This window comes from Poromitra crassiceps, assembly GCF_964638095.1.
Source record: "Poromitra crassiceps genome assembly, chromosome: 11".
NCBI lineage: Eukaryota > Metazoa > Chordata > Actinopteri > Beryciformes > Melamphaidae > Poromitra > Poromitra crassiceps.
Genome location: NC_139643.1, coordinates 49,162,530 through 49,180,593, shown reverse-complemented (window position 1 = coordinate 49,180,593; position 18,064 = coordinate 49,162,530). Strand labels below are relative to the sequence as shown.

General features: G+C 45.7%; 1 protein-coding gene across 1 annotated transcript in view; it reads right to left on the bottom strand.

Moving 5' to 3' along the window:
• Positions 1–18,064, bottom strand: part of angpt1 (angiopoietin 1) — a gene marked incomplete at its 5' end in the record, with an annotated part of 92,488 nt that overhangs the window by 4,568 nt on the left and 69,856 nt on the right. Inside the window, one exon of the mRNA XM_083646405.1 lies at positions 1,548–1,678. Within this exon, the coding sequence (XP_083502531.1) occupies positions 1,548–1,678 (131 nt within the window). The remainder of the gene's footprint in view (positions 1–1,547; positions 1,679–18,064) is intronic.

The window sequence follows — 18,064 nt, the reverse complement described above, 5'->3', positions numbered from 1 at the left end:
CTCCTGCTGATGTGGTCCAGTATGTGGTCCAGTATGTGGTCCAGTATGTGGTCCAGTATGTGGTCCAGTATGTGGTCCAGTATGTGGTCCAGTATGTGGTCCAGTATGTGGTCCAGTATGTGGTCCAGTATGTGGTCCAGTATGTGGTCCAGTATGTGGGTCCAGTATGTGGTCCAGTATGCGGTCCAGTATGTGGGTGTCCGCGGGTCTGTTGCTATCATTTCTATAAATACCGTTATATAAATACGAAAAATTCTACCATCCTACATAATCCATAACACGACGTGCTCCGGCTGTGCTCATAAATAGAGCAGAGATGTGTTTTCATCCAGTTTTTCCCCCCAAACACTTACATCATTTTATGGCGATCTCCTTCTTGGAAATGCAAGAAATAAGTCCAATTCTATTCACCTTATGTAGCCCCGCCCACTTGACCCGTTTGTGTTCTGACTAGCTGTTCAAAACGCCGGCTGTTGTACCTGCTCAAACCAGAGATCGTATCTCTGGTCAAAGCTAGTGACTCACTGGAAGCAGGCTGAGGAGATAAGCTCTGCCACAGGAAGTGTCAACACAATCGGTTTCGATTGGGTTTACACTTCCTGTGTTAGTCTCTCAAGCCAGACTGTCTCTTCTCCATAAGGTGAATACATTCTAGACTGCTGGGCTAGGTGGAGCAGATGATTGCTGGTGTAAACGAGCAGGCATTTGACTCAAACATCTCCGGGTGCCGGACCATAGAGCTATGAATCAAGCACAGTTCATATTTATGAAGCCCTTCAGACAGGAAGTGTTGATCTACAATCAGATGCCACTTCCCCTCTGACCCGCTGCGTCCACAGTGACCGAAGCGCTAAAGCCCATCCTAAATCTGAGAGATGCTTGATTCGTAGCACAGCGGCAGGCCTGCCACACAGTGACAGAGATGCTTGATTCGTAGCACAGCGGCAGGCCTGCCACACAGTGACAGAGATGCTTGATTCGTAGCACAGCGGCAGGCCTGCCACACAGTGACAGCTTAGGGTCACCGGGCTCCACTTACACAGCAGGAGAATTAGAGTCACGTTAAATCTCTCTCGACACTTGGTGCTTCGCCTCAGGGACGTTTATAAGCGCGCTCCTTTCCAACCACAATGATCTGCAACTGGGAAGGGGGATGCAGAATATAGCCTATTATTGGTTGCAGAAGATAGGTCTGTAATTGGCCCAATACAATCCTTACAAGCAGGTTGTGCTCATAACAACCTGAACTAATGATTGGGCAGTGAACATGGTGGGGCCGGCCATGCAGCCAATCAGGGCAAATTGTTTTTTGGAATGGGAGATGGAATGCATGTATCATGGGATAACTCCCCCAGAAAAACAATGGCGCGTTGTCTGCCCGGTGCCAGCGCACATTTCAGCAGCGCTAAGTGGACAGGTTTAATGTTTTACAAGCAGCTAATGATGTTTTCTCAGTGCAGGGGCATAGCAGAGTCTTCCTGTTTTGCCATATGCGTTTATGACGATCATTTGCAGCGATGTATTTTGCGACGTCTAGCTGCACTTACCCCCGGTGAGCATGAGGGCGCACTTGCACATGCAGTTGTCGTTGTCCATGTCCTTGGTGCTGAAGTCTGCTCCGTGGATCACCAGGCTGCTCTGTCGGCCCGCCGTACCGCTGTGGCTCTTCAGGAACAACCTGAGCGACGGGGGGAGGAGGGAGGGAGAGAGAGAGAGAGAGGGGCGGGGCGGGGCGGGCAGGAAAACAAGACAAGGAGGGAGAGAGAGAGAGAGAGAGAGAGAGACAGAGAGAGAGAGAGAGAGAGAGAGAGAGAGGGAGGGAGAGAGAGAGAGGTGCTGTGAGCAATGTAAGCAATAAAGACAGAAAGAAGACATAACAGGGTAAGAGACGTCTCCTGAGACAGATCTTTTTCTTTTTTTTTTGCCGTGATTGACTACATCTGCTCTGCAAACAGTCTCGACACCTGGAACAACATTAACGGGAATAGAGAGAGTATAAAATAAAGAATGAAAGAGAGAGAGAGAGAGGAGAGAGAGAGAGAGAGAGAGAGAGAGAGAGAGAGAGAGAGAGAGAGAGCTAGAGAGAGAGAGAGAGAGAGAGAGACAGAGAGAGAGAGAGCGAGAGAGAGAGAGAGAGAGAGAGTAAGGAATGTCTGGGAAGCATGTTGATTTACACCACGGTGAGAACAGAGTATGTGATTAAACCTGACCTGTATCAGACAGTAATAGTAGAGAGTAGAGCAGATTAAAGAGTAACCTGTAGAACTTCATCTCCATCCACAGCTGGATAGGCTACGTGATGATGATGCAGACTCCCAGTGGGCCTTCACTGTCCAAGAGCACAAGGTTTCTCCTTGTCTTCACCTGACTTCACCACCACACTGTCCTCGCTCCTCTGCTCATAACGCCACATTCCTTTGCGGGCCGCCATTGTGGCTATTACAAAGGCACTGGCTTTATTAAAGAACACTATAGAAACCACAGACACGAGCAGACTATAGAAACCAGACACTAGCAGACTATAGAGACCACAGACACGAGCAGACTATAGAAACCAGACACGAGCAGACTATAGAAACCACAGACACGAGCAGACTATAGAAACCACAGACACGAGCAGACTATAGAAACCACAGACACTAGCAGACTATAGAAACCACAGACACAAGCAGACTATAGAAACCACAGACACGAGCAGACTATAGAAACCACAGACACTAGCAGACTATAGAAACCAGACACGAGCAGACTATAGAAACCAGACACGAGCAGACTATAGAAACCAGACACGAGCAGACTATAGAAACCACAGACACGAGCAGACTATAGAAACCACAGACACAAGCAGACTATAGAAACCACAGACACGAGCAGACTATAGAAACCACAGACACTAGCAGACTATAGAAACCAGACACGAGCAGACTATAGAAACCAGACACGAGCAGACTATAGAAACCAGACACGAGCAGACTATAGAGACCAGACACGAGCAGACTATAGAAACCACAGACACGAGCAGACTATAGAAACCACAGACACTAGCAGACTATAGAAACCACAGACACTAGCAGACTATAGAAACCACAGACACGAGCAGACTATAGAAACCACAGACACTAGCAGACTATAGAAACCAGACACTAGCAGACTATAGAAACCACAGACACGAGCAGACTATAGAAACCACAGACACTAGCAGACTATAGAAACCAGACACTAGCAGACTATAGAAACCAGACACTAGCAGACTATAGAAACCACAGACACGAGCAGACTATAGAAACCACAGACACGAGCAGACTATAGAAACCACAGACACGAGCAGACTATAGAAACCACAGACACGAGCAGACTATAGAAACCACAGACACGAGCAGACTATAGAAACCACAGACACAAGCAGACTATAGAAACCAGACACTAGCAGACTATAGAGACCAGACACGAGCAGACTATAGAAACCAGACACGAGCAGACTATAGAAACCACAGACACGAGCAGACTATAGAAACCACAGACACTAGCAGACTATAGAAACCAGACACGAGCAGACTATAGAAACCAGACACGAGCAGACTATAGAGACCAGACACGAGCAGACTATAGAAACCACAGACACGAGCAGACTATAGAAACCACAGACACTAGCAGACTATAGAAACCACAGACACTAGCAGACTATAGAAACCACAGACACGAGCAGACTATAGAAACCACAGACACTAGCAGACTATAGAAACCAGACACTAGCAGACTATAGAAACCACAGACACGAGCAGACTATAGAAACCACAGACACGAGCAGACTATAGAAACCACAGACACGAGCAGACTATAGAAACCACAGACACGAGCAGACTATAGAAACCACAGACACGAGCAGACTATAGAAACCACAGACACTAGCAGACTATAGAAACCACAGACACTAGCAGACTATAGAAACCACAGACACGAGCAGACTATAGAAACCACAGACACGAGCAGACTATAGAAACCACAGACACTAGCAGACTATAGAAACCACAGACACGAGCAGACTATAGAAACCACAGACACGAGCAGACTATAGAAACCACAGACACTAGCAGACTATAGAAACCACAGACACTAGCAGACTATAGAAACCACAGACACTAGCAGACTATAGAAACCACAGACACAAGCAGACTATAGAAACCACAGACACTAGCAGACTATAGAAACCACAGACACTAGCAGACTATAGAAACCAGACACTAGCAGACTATAGAAACCACAGACACTAGCAGACTATAGAAACCACAGACACTAGCAGACTATAGAAACCACAGACACTAGCAGACTATAGAAACCACAGACACGAGCAGACTATAGAAACCAGACACTAGCAGACTATAGAAACCACAGACACGAGCAGACTATAGAAACCACAGACACTAGCAGACTATAGAAACCACAGACACTAGCAGACTATAGAAACCACAGACACTAGCAGACTATAGAAACCACAGACACTAGCAGACTATAGAAACCACAGACACTAGCAGACTATAGAAACCACAGACACTAGCAGACTATAGAAACCACAGACACTAGCAGACTATAGAAACCACAGACACTAGCAGACTATAGAAACCACAGACACTAGCAGACTATAGAAACCACAGACACTAGCAGACTATAGAAACCACAGACACTAGCAGACTATAGAAACCAGACACTAGCAGCGCTACACTATATACACTAGCAGACTATATTGCATTTCTGCTACCAAAAATGGAATATCAGACCTCATGGATTCAGACAGCTCATTCCAAAGGGTCTCATATTTTTTTATGGCGTGAACAAGCCTGTAAGACACACACCGCAGCCAAGCAGTATGTATGTAGTGTACAGCACAGTCCTCTCAGTATGTAGTGTACAACACAGTCCTCTCAGTATGTAGTGTACAACACAGTCCTCTCAGTATGTAGTGTACAACACAGTCCTCTCAGTATGTAGTGTACAACACAGTCCTCTCAGTATGTACTGTACAACACAGTCCTCTCAGTATGTACTGTACAACACAGTCCTCTCAGTATGTAGTGTACAACACAGTCCTCTCAGTATGTACTGTACAACACAGTCCTCTCAGTATGTACTGTACAACACAGTCCTCTCAGTATGTACTGTACAACACAGTCCTCTCAGTATGTAGTGTACAACACAGTCCTCTCAGTATGTACTGTACAACACAGTCCTCTCAGTATGTAGTGTACAACACAGTCCTCTCAGTATGTACTGTACAACACAGTCCTCTCAGTATGTAGTGTACAGTACAGTCCTCTCAGTATGTACTGTACAGCACAGTCCTCTCAGTATGTAGTGTACAACACAGTCCTCTCAGTATGTAGTGTACAGCACAGTCCTCTCAGTATGTAGTGTACAACACAGTCCTCTCAGTATGTACTGTACAACACAGTCCTCTCAGTATGTAGTGTACAACACAGTCCTCTCAGTATGTAGTGTACAACACAGTCCTCTCAGTATGTAGTGTACAACACAGTCCTCTCAGTATGTAGTGTACAACACAGTCCTCTCAGTATGTAGTGTACAACACAGTCCTCTCAGTATGTAGTGTACAGCACAGTCCTCTCAGTATGTAGTGTACAGCACAGTCCTCTCAGTATGTAGTGTACAACACAGTCCTCTCAGTATGTAGTGTACAACACAGTCCTCTCAGTATGTACTGTACAGCACAGTCCTCTCAGTATGTAGTGTACAGCACAGTCCTCTCAGTATGTAGTGTACAACACAGTCCTCTCAGTATGTAGTGTACAACACAGTCCTCTCAGTATGTACTGTACAGCACAGTCCTCTCAGTATGTAGTGTACAACACAGTCCTCTCAGTATGTAGTGTACAACACAGTCCTCTCAGTATGTAGTGTACAGCACAGTCCTCTCAGTATGTACTGTACAACACAGTCCTCTCAGTATGTAGTGTACAACACAGTCCTCTCAGTATGTAGTGTACAACACAGTCCTCTCAGTATGTAGTGTACAGCACAGTCCTCTCAGTATGTAGTGTACAACACAGTCCTCTCAGTATGTAGTGTACAACACAGTCCTCTCAGTATGTACTGTACAACACAGTCCTCTCAGTATGTAGTGTACAACACAGTCCTCTCAGTATGTACTGTACAACACAGTCCTCTCAGTATGTACTGTACAACACAGTCCTCTCAGTATGTAGTGTACAGCACAGTCCTCTCAGTATGTAGTGTACAGCACAGTCCTCTCAGTATGTAGTGTACAACACAGTCCTCTCAGTATGTACTGTACAACACAGTCCTCTCAGTATGTAGTGTACAGCACAGCCCTCTCAGTATGTAGTGTACAACACAGTCCTCTCAGTATGTAGTGTACAACACAGTCCTCTCAGTATGTAGTGTACAGCACAGTCCTCTCAGTATGTACTGTACAACACAGTCCTCTCAGTATGTAGTGTACAACACAGTCCTCTCAGTATGTAGTGTACAACACAGTCCTCTCAGTATGTAGTGTACAACACAGTCCTCTCAGTATGTAGTGTACAGCACAGTCCTCTCAGTATGTACTGTACAACACAGTCCTCTCAGTATGTAGTGTACAACACAGTCCTCTCAGTATGTAGTGTACAACACAGTCCTCTCAGTATGTAGTGTACAGCACAGTCCTCTCAGTATGTAGTGTACAGCACAGTCCTCTCAGTATGTAGTGTACAACACAGTCCTCTCAGTATGTAGTGTACAACACAGTCCTCTCAGTATGTAGTGTACAGCACAGTCCTCTCAGTATGTAGTGTACAACACAGTCCTCTCAGTATGTAGTGTACAACACAGTCCTCTCAGTATGTACTGTACAGCACAGTCCTCTCAGTATGTAGTTTACAACACAGTCCTCTCAGTATGTACTGTACAGCACAGTCCTCTCAGTATGTAGTTTACAACACAGTCCTCTCAGTATGTAGTTTACAACACAGTCCTCTCAGTATGTATGTAGTGTACAACACAGTCCTCTCAGTATGTAGTGTACAACACAGTCCTCTCAGTATGTAGTTTACAACACAGTCCTCTCAGTATGTACTGTACAACACAGTCCTCTCAGTATGTAGTGTACAACACAGTCCTCTCAGTATGTAGTTTACAACACAGTCCTCTCAGTATGTACTGTACAGCACAGTCCTCTCAGTATGTAGTTTACAACACAGTCCTCTCAGTATGTAGTTTACAACACAGTCCTCTCAGTATGTATGTAGTGTACAACACAGTCCTCTCAGTATGTAGTGTACAACACAGTCCTCTCAGTATGTAGTGTACAGCACAGTCCTCTCAGTATGTAGTGTACAACACAGTCCTCTCAGTATGTAGTGTACAACACAGTCCTCTCAGTATGTAGTGTACAGCACAGTCCTCTCAGTATGTAGTGTACAACACAGTCCTATCAGTATGTACTGTACAACACAGTCCTCTCAGTATGTATGTAGTGTACAACACAGTCCTCTCAGTATGTAGTTTACAACACAGTCCTCTCAGTATGTAGTTTACAACACAGTCCTCTCAGTATGTAGTGTACAACACAGTCCTCTCAGTATGTACTGTACAGCACAGTCCTCTCAGTATGTAGTGTACAACACAGTCCTCTCAGTATGTAGTGTACAGCACAGTCCTCTCAGTATGTAGTGTACAACACAGTCCTCTCAGTATGTAGTGTACAGCACAGTCCTCTCAGTATGTAGTGTACAGCACAGTCCTCTCAGTATGTAGTGTACAACACAGTCCTCTCAGTATGTAGTGTACAACACAGTCCTCTCAGTATGCACTGTACAACACAGTCCTCTCAGTATGTAGTGTACAACACAGTCCTCTCAGTATGTAGTGTACAACACAGTCCTCTCAGTATGTACTGTACAACACAGTCCTCTCAGTATGTAGTGTACAACACAGTCCTCTCAGTATGTAGTGTACAACACAGTCCTCTCAGTATGTAGTGTACAACACAGTCCTCTCAGTATGTAGTTTACAACACAGTCCTCTCAGTATGTAGTGTACAACACAGTCCTCTCAGTATGTAGTTTACAACACAGTCCTCTCAGTATGTAGTGTACAACACAGTCCTCTCAGTATGTACTGTACAACACAGTCCTCTCAGTATGTAGTGTACAGCACAGTCCTCTCAGTATGTAGTGTACAACACAGTCCTCTCAGTATGTAGTGTACAGCACAGTCCTCTCAGTATGTAGTGTACAGCACAGTCCTCTCAGTATGTAGTGTACAACACAGTCCTCTCAGTATGTACTGTACAACACAGTCCTCTCAGTATGTAGTGTACAGCACAGTCCTCTCAGTATGTAGTTTACAGCACAGTCCTCTCAGTATGTAGTGTACAACACAGTCCTCTCAGTATGTAGTGTACAACACAGTCCTCTCAGTATGTAGTGTACAGCACAGTCCTCTCAGTATGTAGTGTACAGCACAGTCCTCTCAGTATGTAGTGTACAGCACAGTCCTCTCAGTATGTAGTTTACAACACAGTCCTCTCAGTATGTAGTTTACAACACAGTCCTCTCAGTATGTAGTGTACAACACAGTCCTCTCAGTATGTAGTGTACAACACAGTCCTCTCAGTATGTAGTGTACAACACAGTCCTCTCAGTATGTACTGTACAGCACAGTCCTCTCAGTATGTAGTGTACAGCACAGTCCTCTCAGTATGTACTGTACAGCACAGTCCTCTCAGTATGTAGTGTACAACACAGTCCTCTCAGTATGTACTGTACAACACAGTCCTCTCAGTATGTAGTGTACAACACAGTCCTCTCAGTATGTAGTGTACAACACAGTCCTCTCAGTATGTAGTGTACAGCACAGTCCTCTCAGTATGTACTGTACAACACAGTCCTCTCAGTATGTAGTGTACAACACAGTCCTCTCAGTATGTAGTGTACAACACAGTCCTCTCAGTATGTAGTGTACAGCACAGTCCTCTCAGTATGTAGTGTACAGCACAGTCCTCTCAGTATGTAGTGTACAACACAGTCCTCTCAGTATGTAGTGTACAACACAGTCCTCTCAGTATGTAGTGTACAGCACAGTCCTCTCAGTATGTAGTGTACAACACAGTCCTCTCAGTATGTAGTGTACAACACAGTCCTCTCAGTATGTACTGTACAGCACAGTCCTCTCAGTATGTAGTTTACAACACAGTCCTCTCAGTATGTACTGTACAGCACAGTCCTCTCAGTATGTAGTTTACAACACAGTCCTCTCAGTATGTAGTTTACAACACAGTCCTCTCAGTATGTATGTAGTGTACAACACAGTCCTCTCAGTATGTAGTGTACAACACAGTCCTCTCAGTATGTAGTTTACAACACAGTCCTCTCAGTATGTACTGTACAACACAGTCCTCTCAGTATGTAGTGTACAACACAGTCCTCTCAGTATGTAGTTTACAACACAGTCCTCTCAGTATGTACTGTACAGCACAGTCCTCTCAGTATGTAGTTTACAACACAGTCCTCTCAGTATGTAGTTTACAACACAGTCCTCTCAGTATGTATGTAGTGTACAACACAGTCCTCTCAGTATGTAGTGTACAACACAGTCCTCTCAGTATGTAGTGTACAGCACAGTCCTCTCAGTATGTAGTGTACAACACAGTCCTCTCAGTATGTAGTGTACAACACAGTCCTCTCAGTATGTAGTGTACAGCACAGTCCTCTCAGTATGTAGTGTACAACACAGTCCTCTCAGTATGTACTGTACAACACAGTCCTCTCAGTATGTATGTAGTGTACAACACAGTCCTCTCAGTATGTAGTTTACAACACAGTCCTCTCAGTATGTAGTTTACAACACAGTCCTCTCAGTATGTAGTGTACAACACAGTCCTCTCAGTATGTAGTTTACAACACAGTCCTCTCAGTATGTAGTGTACAACACAGTCCTCTCAGTATGTACTGTACAGCACAGTCCTCTCAGTATGTAGTGTACAACACAGTCCTCTCAGTATGTAGTGTACAGCACAGTCCTCTCAGTATGTAGTGTACAACACAGTCCTCTCAGTATGTAGTGTACAGCACAGTCCTCTCAGTATGTAGTGTACAGCACAGTCCTCTCAGTATGTAGTGTACAACACAGTCCTCTCAGTATGTAGTGTACAACACAGTCCTCTCAGTATGCACTGTACAACACAGTCCTCTCAGTATGTAGTGTACAACACAGTCCTCTCAGTATGTAGTGTACAACACAGTCCTCTCAGTATGTACTGTACAACACAGTCCTCTCAGTATGTAGTGTACAACACAGTCCTCTCAGTATGTAGTGTACAACACAGTCCTCTCAGTATGTAGTGTACAACACAGTCCTCTCAGTATGTAGTTTACAACACAGTCCTCTCAGTATGTAGTGTACAACACAGTCCTCTCAGTATGTAGTTTACAACACAGTCCTCTCAGTATGTAGTGTACAACACAGTCCTCTCAGTATGTAGTGTACAGCACAGTCCTCTCAGTATGTAGTGTACAACACAGTCCTCTCAGTATGTAGTGTACAACACAGTCCTCTCAGTATGTAGTGTACAACACAGTCCTCTCAGTATGTAGTGTACAACACAGTCCTCTCAGTATGTACTGTACAACACAGTCCTCTCAGTATGTAGTGTACAGCACAGTCCTCTCAGTATGTAGTGTACAACACAGTCCTCTCAGTATGTACTGTACAACACAGTCCTCTCAGTATGTACTGTACAACACAGTCCTCTCAGTATGTAGTGTACAGCACAGTCCTCTCAGTATGTAGTGTACAACACAGTCCTCTCAGTATGTAGTGTACAGCACAGTCCTCTCAGTATGTAGTGTACAGCACAGTCCTCTCAGTATGTAGTGTACAACACAGTCCTCTCAGTATGTACTGTACAACACAGTCCTCTCAGTATGTAGTGTACAGCACAGTCCTCTCAGTATGTAGTTTACAGCACAGTCCTCTCAGTATGTAGTGTACAACACAGTCCTCTCAGTATGTAGTGTACAACACAGTCCTCTCAGTATGTAGTGTACAGCACAGTCCTCTCAGTATGTAGTGTACAACACAGTCCTCTCAGTATGTAGTGTACAGCACAGTCCTCTCAGTATGTAGTGTACAGCACAGTCCTCTCAGTATGTAGTTTACAACACAGTCCTCTCAGTATGTAGTTTACAACACAGTCCTCTCAGTATGTAGTGTACAACACAGTCCTCTCAGTATGTACTGTACAGCACAGTCCTCTCAGTATGTAGTGTACAACACAGTCCTCTCAGTATGTAGTGTACAGCACAGTCCTCTCAGTATGTAGTGTACAACACAGTCCTCTCAGTATGTAGTGTACAACACAGTCCTCTCAGTATGTAGTGTACAACACAGTCCTCTCAGTATGTATGTAGTGTACAACACAGTCCTCTCAGTATGTAGTGTACAACACAGTCCTCTCAGTATGTAGTGTACAACACAGTCCTCTCAGTATGTAGTGTACAACACAGTCCTCTCAGTATGTAGTGTACAGCACAGTCCTCTCAGTATGTAGTTTACAACACAGTCCTCTCAGTATGTAGTGTACAACACAGTCCTCTCAGTATGTAGTGTACAGCACAGTCCTCTCAGTATGTAGTGTACAGCACAGTCCTCTCAGTATGTAGTTTACAACACAGTCCTCTCAGTATGTAGTTTACAACACAGTCCTCTCAGTATGTAGTGTACAACACAGTCCTCTCAGTATGTAGTGTACAACACAGTCCTCTCAGTATGTAGTTTACAACACAGTCCTCTCAGTATGTAGTGTACAACACAGTCCTCTCAGTATGTAGTTTACAACACAGTCCTCTCAGTATGTAGTGTACAGCACAGTGTAGTGTGCACACAGTGCCTCAGTCCTCTCAGGGGCTGCTCAGCCTACAGTGAACATGTGGAATGTGTAAATCACTGAGCTCCAGCCGTCCTGCTGAAAGACCAGGAGATCCAGGCTGCTGGGTAGATCCTCAGCACACAGGAGGAGATCCAGGCTGCTGGGTAGATCCTCGGCACACAGGAGCCCCTGTCTGTCTGGGACACCGCGGCCCGGTGGGAAGGGGTGTGGCTTGTGGATTGTATTAACATCCAATAACAACACATTTTTTGTTAATTGATCATGATCATTTGATTAACAATTAATTAACAATTAATAATTGATCATTGTTAATTGACATGATCATTGCTGTTTCTCACTGCACTTCTGCACTGCCCTCTGACGTCTTTGTCCTTGGGTTTTCTGTCGGTGGAGTTTGAGTTTCAGCAGGTAGGTGGCGCTCTTTGCTTCCGTCTGTTCAGCCACGGTGGCTACCACCCAGCCTGCTCATGCTAAGTAACTGCCCACTTCTTCTTCTATTTATTCTATTTATTCCAAACAAACTACTGCTGCTTCTGAAAAATCACTTTCATTTCCTCCCCCTGGAAAGTCTATAAGCTATAAGAATATATCACAGAATGATGTGATAAGGAAGGCCCACTGTAGTATTTCATACTATATTTAGACAGCCATGTCTAATATAGAGCAAATTAAGTGATGCAACGACCAACCACATTTAATATACTTATCCATTAAGCGCATTATTATTAAAGGGATAGTTCACTTTTTTTTAAAGCCTATAAGCCTCAGTCAGCTTAGACATACAGGAGCGTGACCTCATTGACCTTGCACTTGTTTTTGCCCAACTTGAGGAACAGCATGGATTGTGCTGAGAAAGAACTCTACCAGTTAACATCATCGTTGGGAAATAGCAAATAGGATTAGCCTTGAAAAAAAAAGTGGAATATCCCTTTAACCCATTGATACCTGATGCAGCATTTGCGTGTATATCCCTCATTTGTGTGTGCATCCCTTTAAGACCGCGAACCGTGTCATGCGGTTCGCGGTCTTAAAGAGATACACACACAAATGCTGCATCGGGTATCAATACGTTAAATCTCTTGCCAATTTCTCACACTGTGGTGTGTTGCTACGATACAGCGCGAGCTTGCGAGTCTGCCAGTTTGATAACGAGCCTTGACTCTCACTAGATGCACACCCGCCTCCATAACGAGCCTCGACTCTCACTAGATACACAGCCGCCTTCACACACACTCCAACGCTCAACGAACCAAATTGAAAACTAATGTGCGTCTGTCAGCAGAGCTCTCCTGGGTGTGTCCTGCGCTGACATCACTCGTGGTGAGAGGGGTCCGTCATATCCTGCACGGACATCCCCCCGGGTGACCTCCATCATTAAGAGGGAGAATGCACTCTGTGGCTTGCCCTCCGCTACCCTGCTTTATCACACTCTCTCTCTCTCTCTCTCTCTCTCTCTCTCTCTCTCACACTCTCTCTCTCAATGTCTCTCTCTCCCCAAAGAAGAGCGCCGCAGAGCCAAGGAATAGTATCCTAGCATCATGCCAATGAGGTCTCCGCTACGGAGCTTCACGCTTCACTCACTACCAAAGTCATTTCCTCACTTCCTCTCTCTCGTCAACAGGAGGAGCTTAAGGGCCTCGCACCCCGTTTCCCAATTTCCGATGAGAAAGTAACAAAATGCAATAAACGCTATTTTATGTTTTTGGGGGCGATGTTGAACCATCTGTACACACACCTCTCCAAACATTGTGCGGGGTTGTGTGGGGGCGTCCGGGTAGTGTGTAGCGGTAGATTCCCTGCCTACCAACACGAGGGTCACAGGTTCGAGCCCCCGTGTTATACCTCCGGCTTGGTCGGGCGTCCATACAGGCACGATTGGCTGGTCATGTGTCCTGGTCGCTGCACTAGCGCCTCCTCTGTTCGGTCGGGGGGGAGCCTGTTCGGGGTGGAAGGGAACTGGTGGGAATAATAGCGCAATCCTCCCACGTGCTACGTCCCGCCGGTGAAGCTCCCCACTGTCAGGTGAAAAGAAGCGGCTGGCAACTGCAAGTGTCGGAGGAAGCATGGTGCTAGTCTACGGCTCTCCCCAGATCGGCAGAGGGGGCTGGAGCAGCGAACGGGGCAGCAGGGGGGAAAATTAGCCAAGTACAATTGGGGAGAAAATGAGTGGAAAATCAGGAGAGGAGAAAAAAAACCGTGTGGGGTGTGACCACATACTTCCACAGGTTGGACACCTCAAATAAAGAGAGTTTATACGGGGAAGACTCCTGTATTTAGACAGCTGTGTAAATGGAGGATTTGGACAGCAGAGTGAAACGTGTGACTAGAGGTCACAGTGGGGAGTTCCCTAAGCCACTAAACCAATATAGCCCTAAATGCTAAAATGTAAGGGTGAGTCATACGTCCAATCAACTGCACAACATGACTGGCAGGGCTGGAGCAGGAGGAGGAGGACATGTGGGTGTATTATGGATTTATGAGCGTGTTTGGGATGTTTCTGTGCATGAGGAGGACTTCATCTGCAACAGATGATCCGTTGTGTAGATATTGTACAGCTCATCTCCCGAAACTCTGCCTCACTTACGGGTAAAGCACCACTCCTCTCAGCCAATTCCCCCCATTCTGAGGAAGAGAACAGGCAACGTCAAAGGATGAGGTCTGCTACCGCGCTGATACAGAACAGACTCCGCTGCTGCTGCTGCTGCTGCTTTTAACGATCCATTTGCTCAAAGCCCTGACGCTCCGTGCTGCACCGAGGCACCGTGGCCAGCACACATCGTCAAGAGGGATTTTCAGCATGACACTTTAACAGGCTCCCCTTTTAAAGACTCTGCGGGTGTGTTCACCACACCAACAAGCCCCACCTCAGCTGACATCTGCAGCTTTCTGCTGTCAGCATCCATTATGCACTCCACTCAGGAGAGGGTCCATCTCAACACGGGCCCGGGCAGACAGGAAGAGAGGAAGAGATGCTCTTCCTCAGGGCAGTTTCAGCAGACAGAGAGAGAGAGGGGGGGAGGAGAGGGAGAGAGGGAGGGGGGAGAGAGGGAGAGATAGAGAGGTAGAGAGAGTGGGGGGAGAGTGAGAGAGGGGGGGAGGGAGGGAGGGAGGGAGAGGGATGGGGGAGAGAGGGATGCAAGAGATCTCTAGAGAGGGAGAGAGATATCTCTAGAGAGAGGGAGAGATCTCTAGAGAGGGAGAGAGATATCTCTAGAGGGAGAGAGAGATCTCTAGAGAGGGGGAGAGAGAGGGAGAGAGATATCTCTAGAGAGGGGGAGAGAGAGGGAGAGAGAGATCTCTAGAGAGGGGGAGAGAGAGGGAGAGAGAGATCTCTAGAGAGGGGGAGAGGGAGATTTCTTTGCTATATCTGACAACAGATCATTTGTTTCGCCTTGCATTATGTTTTGATATACATGTAGTGAGTTTTCTAATTCATGTTTACTGTAGCTTTTCAATGTCTACTGTAAACGCTTTCTTTGGCAATATGTACAGTGTTACGTCATGCCAAAGAAGCCATGTGAAGAGAGAGAGAGAGAGAGAGAGAGAGAGAGAGAGAGAGAGGGAGATAGAGAGAGAGAGAGAGAGAGAGAGAGAGAGAGATATTAATCCATTTAAGTGAAAAAGTGTACTGCACCGAGGTGTCAGCCCATTTGGGAAGCGAGGAGGGACCCAGCGCCAATCTGATTGTCCCCGTTATAATAACTTAGTGAATTAGATTTGGCCCCTTGGCTCATTATGAAGCAGAATGTCAAGCGGTGCGGGGAAAGGATTTGGGCTTTCTCAACCGACACCTCCAGGGAGGCAGTCTGGTGTCGCGCCATCTCATTCCTCTCACATTCAGTGTTTGTTTGTCATCTTTCAGCAGGCGCGTCATGTGATGTTCACAATCCAATCAAAGTCATGACTGGCTCAAAGTCATGACTGGCTGCAGCCATGGCCGGCCGGCGCACCTACGTCATTATTACAACTCTGTTACAGACAGATTGGGTTTCTGCCCTAATGAGTCAACGCCCGCGTGTATTGCAGCTGCACGAGGGAAATCAGTCAGAAACGGGGTCAGGTGAGGATGAGAGAAATCAGTCAGAAACGGGGGTCAGGTGAGGATGAGAGAAATCAGTCAGAAACAGGGGTCAGGTGAGGATGAGGGAAATCAGTCAGAAACGGGGTCAGGTGAGGATGAGGGAAATCAGTCAGAAACGGGGTCAGGTGAGGATGAGAGAAATCAGTCAGAAACGGGGGTCAGGTGAGGATGAGAGAAATCAGTCAGAAACGGGGGTCAGGTGAGGATGAGAGAAATCAGTCAGAAACAGGGGTCAGGTGAGGATGAGAGAAATCAGTCAGAAACAGGGGTCAGGTGAGGATGAGAGAAATCAGTCAGAAACAGGGGTCAGGTGAGGATGAGAGAAATCAGTCAGAAACAGGGTCAGGTGAGGATGAGAGAAATCAGTCAGAAACAGGGGTCAGGTGAGGATGAGAGAAATCAGTCAGAAACAGGGGTCAGGTGAGGATGAGAGAAATCAGTCAGAAACAGGGGTCAGGTGAGGATGAGAGAAATCAGTCAGAAACAGGGGTCAGGTGAGGATGAGAGAAATCAGTCAGAAACAGGGGTCAGGTGAGGATGAGAGAAATCAGTCAGAAACAGGGGTCAGGTGAGGATGAGAGAAATCAGTCAGAAACAGGGGTCAGGTGAGGATGAGAGAAATCAGTCAGAAACAGGGGTCAGGTGAGGATGAGAGAAATCAGTCAGAAACAGGGGTCAGGTGAGGATGAGAGAAATCAGTCAGAAACAGGGGTCAGGTGAGGATGAGAGAAATCAGTCAGAAACAGGGGTCAGGTGAGGATGAGAGAAATCAGTCAGAAACGAGGGTCAGGTGAGGATGAGGGAAATCAGTCAGAAACGAGGGTCAGGTGAGGATGAGAGAAATCAGTCAGAAACGAGGGTCAGGTGAGGATGAGGGAAATCAGTCAGAAACGAGGGTCAGGTGAGGATGAGAGAAATCAGTCAGAAACGAGGGTCAGGTGAGGATGAGGGAAATCAGTCAGAAACGAGGGTCAGGTGAGGATGAGAGAAATCAGTCAGAAACGAGGGTCAGGTGAGGATGAGGTAAATCAGTCAGAAACGAGGGTCAGGTGAGGATGAGGTAAATCAGTCAGAAACGAGGGTCAGGTGAGGATGAGGGAAATCAGTCAGAAACGAGGGTCAGGTGAGGATGAGGGAAATCAGTCAGAAACGAGGGTCAGGTGAGGATGAGAGAAATCAGTCAGAAACGAGGGTCAGGTGAGGATGAGAGAAATCAGTCAGAAACGGGGTCAGGTGAGGATGAGAGAAATCAGTCAGAAACGGGGTCAGGTGAGGATGAGGGAAATCAGTCAGAAACGAGGGTCAGGTGAGGATGAGGGAAATCAGTCAGAAACGAGGGTCAGGTGAGGATGAGAGAAATCAGTCAGAAACGGGGTCAGGTGAGGATGAGAGAAATCAGTCAGAAACGGGGTCAGGTGAGGATGAGGGAAATCACTCAGAAACAGGGTCAGGTGAGGATGAGGGAAATCAGTCAGAAACAATAGTGTTTTTCAAAATGTAGCACTCTGGGGTTAAATATTTAAAAAGATTGTGTTAGTATATAATTGTGTTGCCAGCTGGTACTGTATGTGACATTGTTGCTGCTTAATATCTCAGTATTGCACTTCTTCACCCATGATAAAACCTTATAGTTCCAAAATTTGGAATTCATATCCTAACTGAAATTAGCCTTATATTACATGACATTACATTACATTACGTCATTTGGCAGATGCTTTTATCCAAAGCGACTTACAATAACACATTTTTGTCAGCAATAGAGCGATCAACTATGTAACACAGTCTATGATAACTACAACTTCTGAAGGAACAGTGGTGCAAGTTAAGGTTAGTTTTTTATTATTTATATTTATATTATTTATATTATTTATATTAAATTATATATTTATATTATATTATATTATATTATATTATATATTTATATTATTTGTAGAAATGGACTTGCAGAGCGCTAAAGTCGCTGAGTGTCCCCCAAAGGATGCAACAAGCAGGACAGGAAATCAGAGGGTTACTGTATGTGAAAAAACTGTGAAAAGACAACAATCCTCCCGAAACGCTGAAAACTAAAGACAATCATA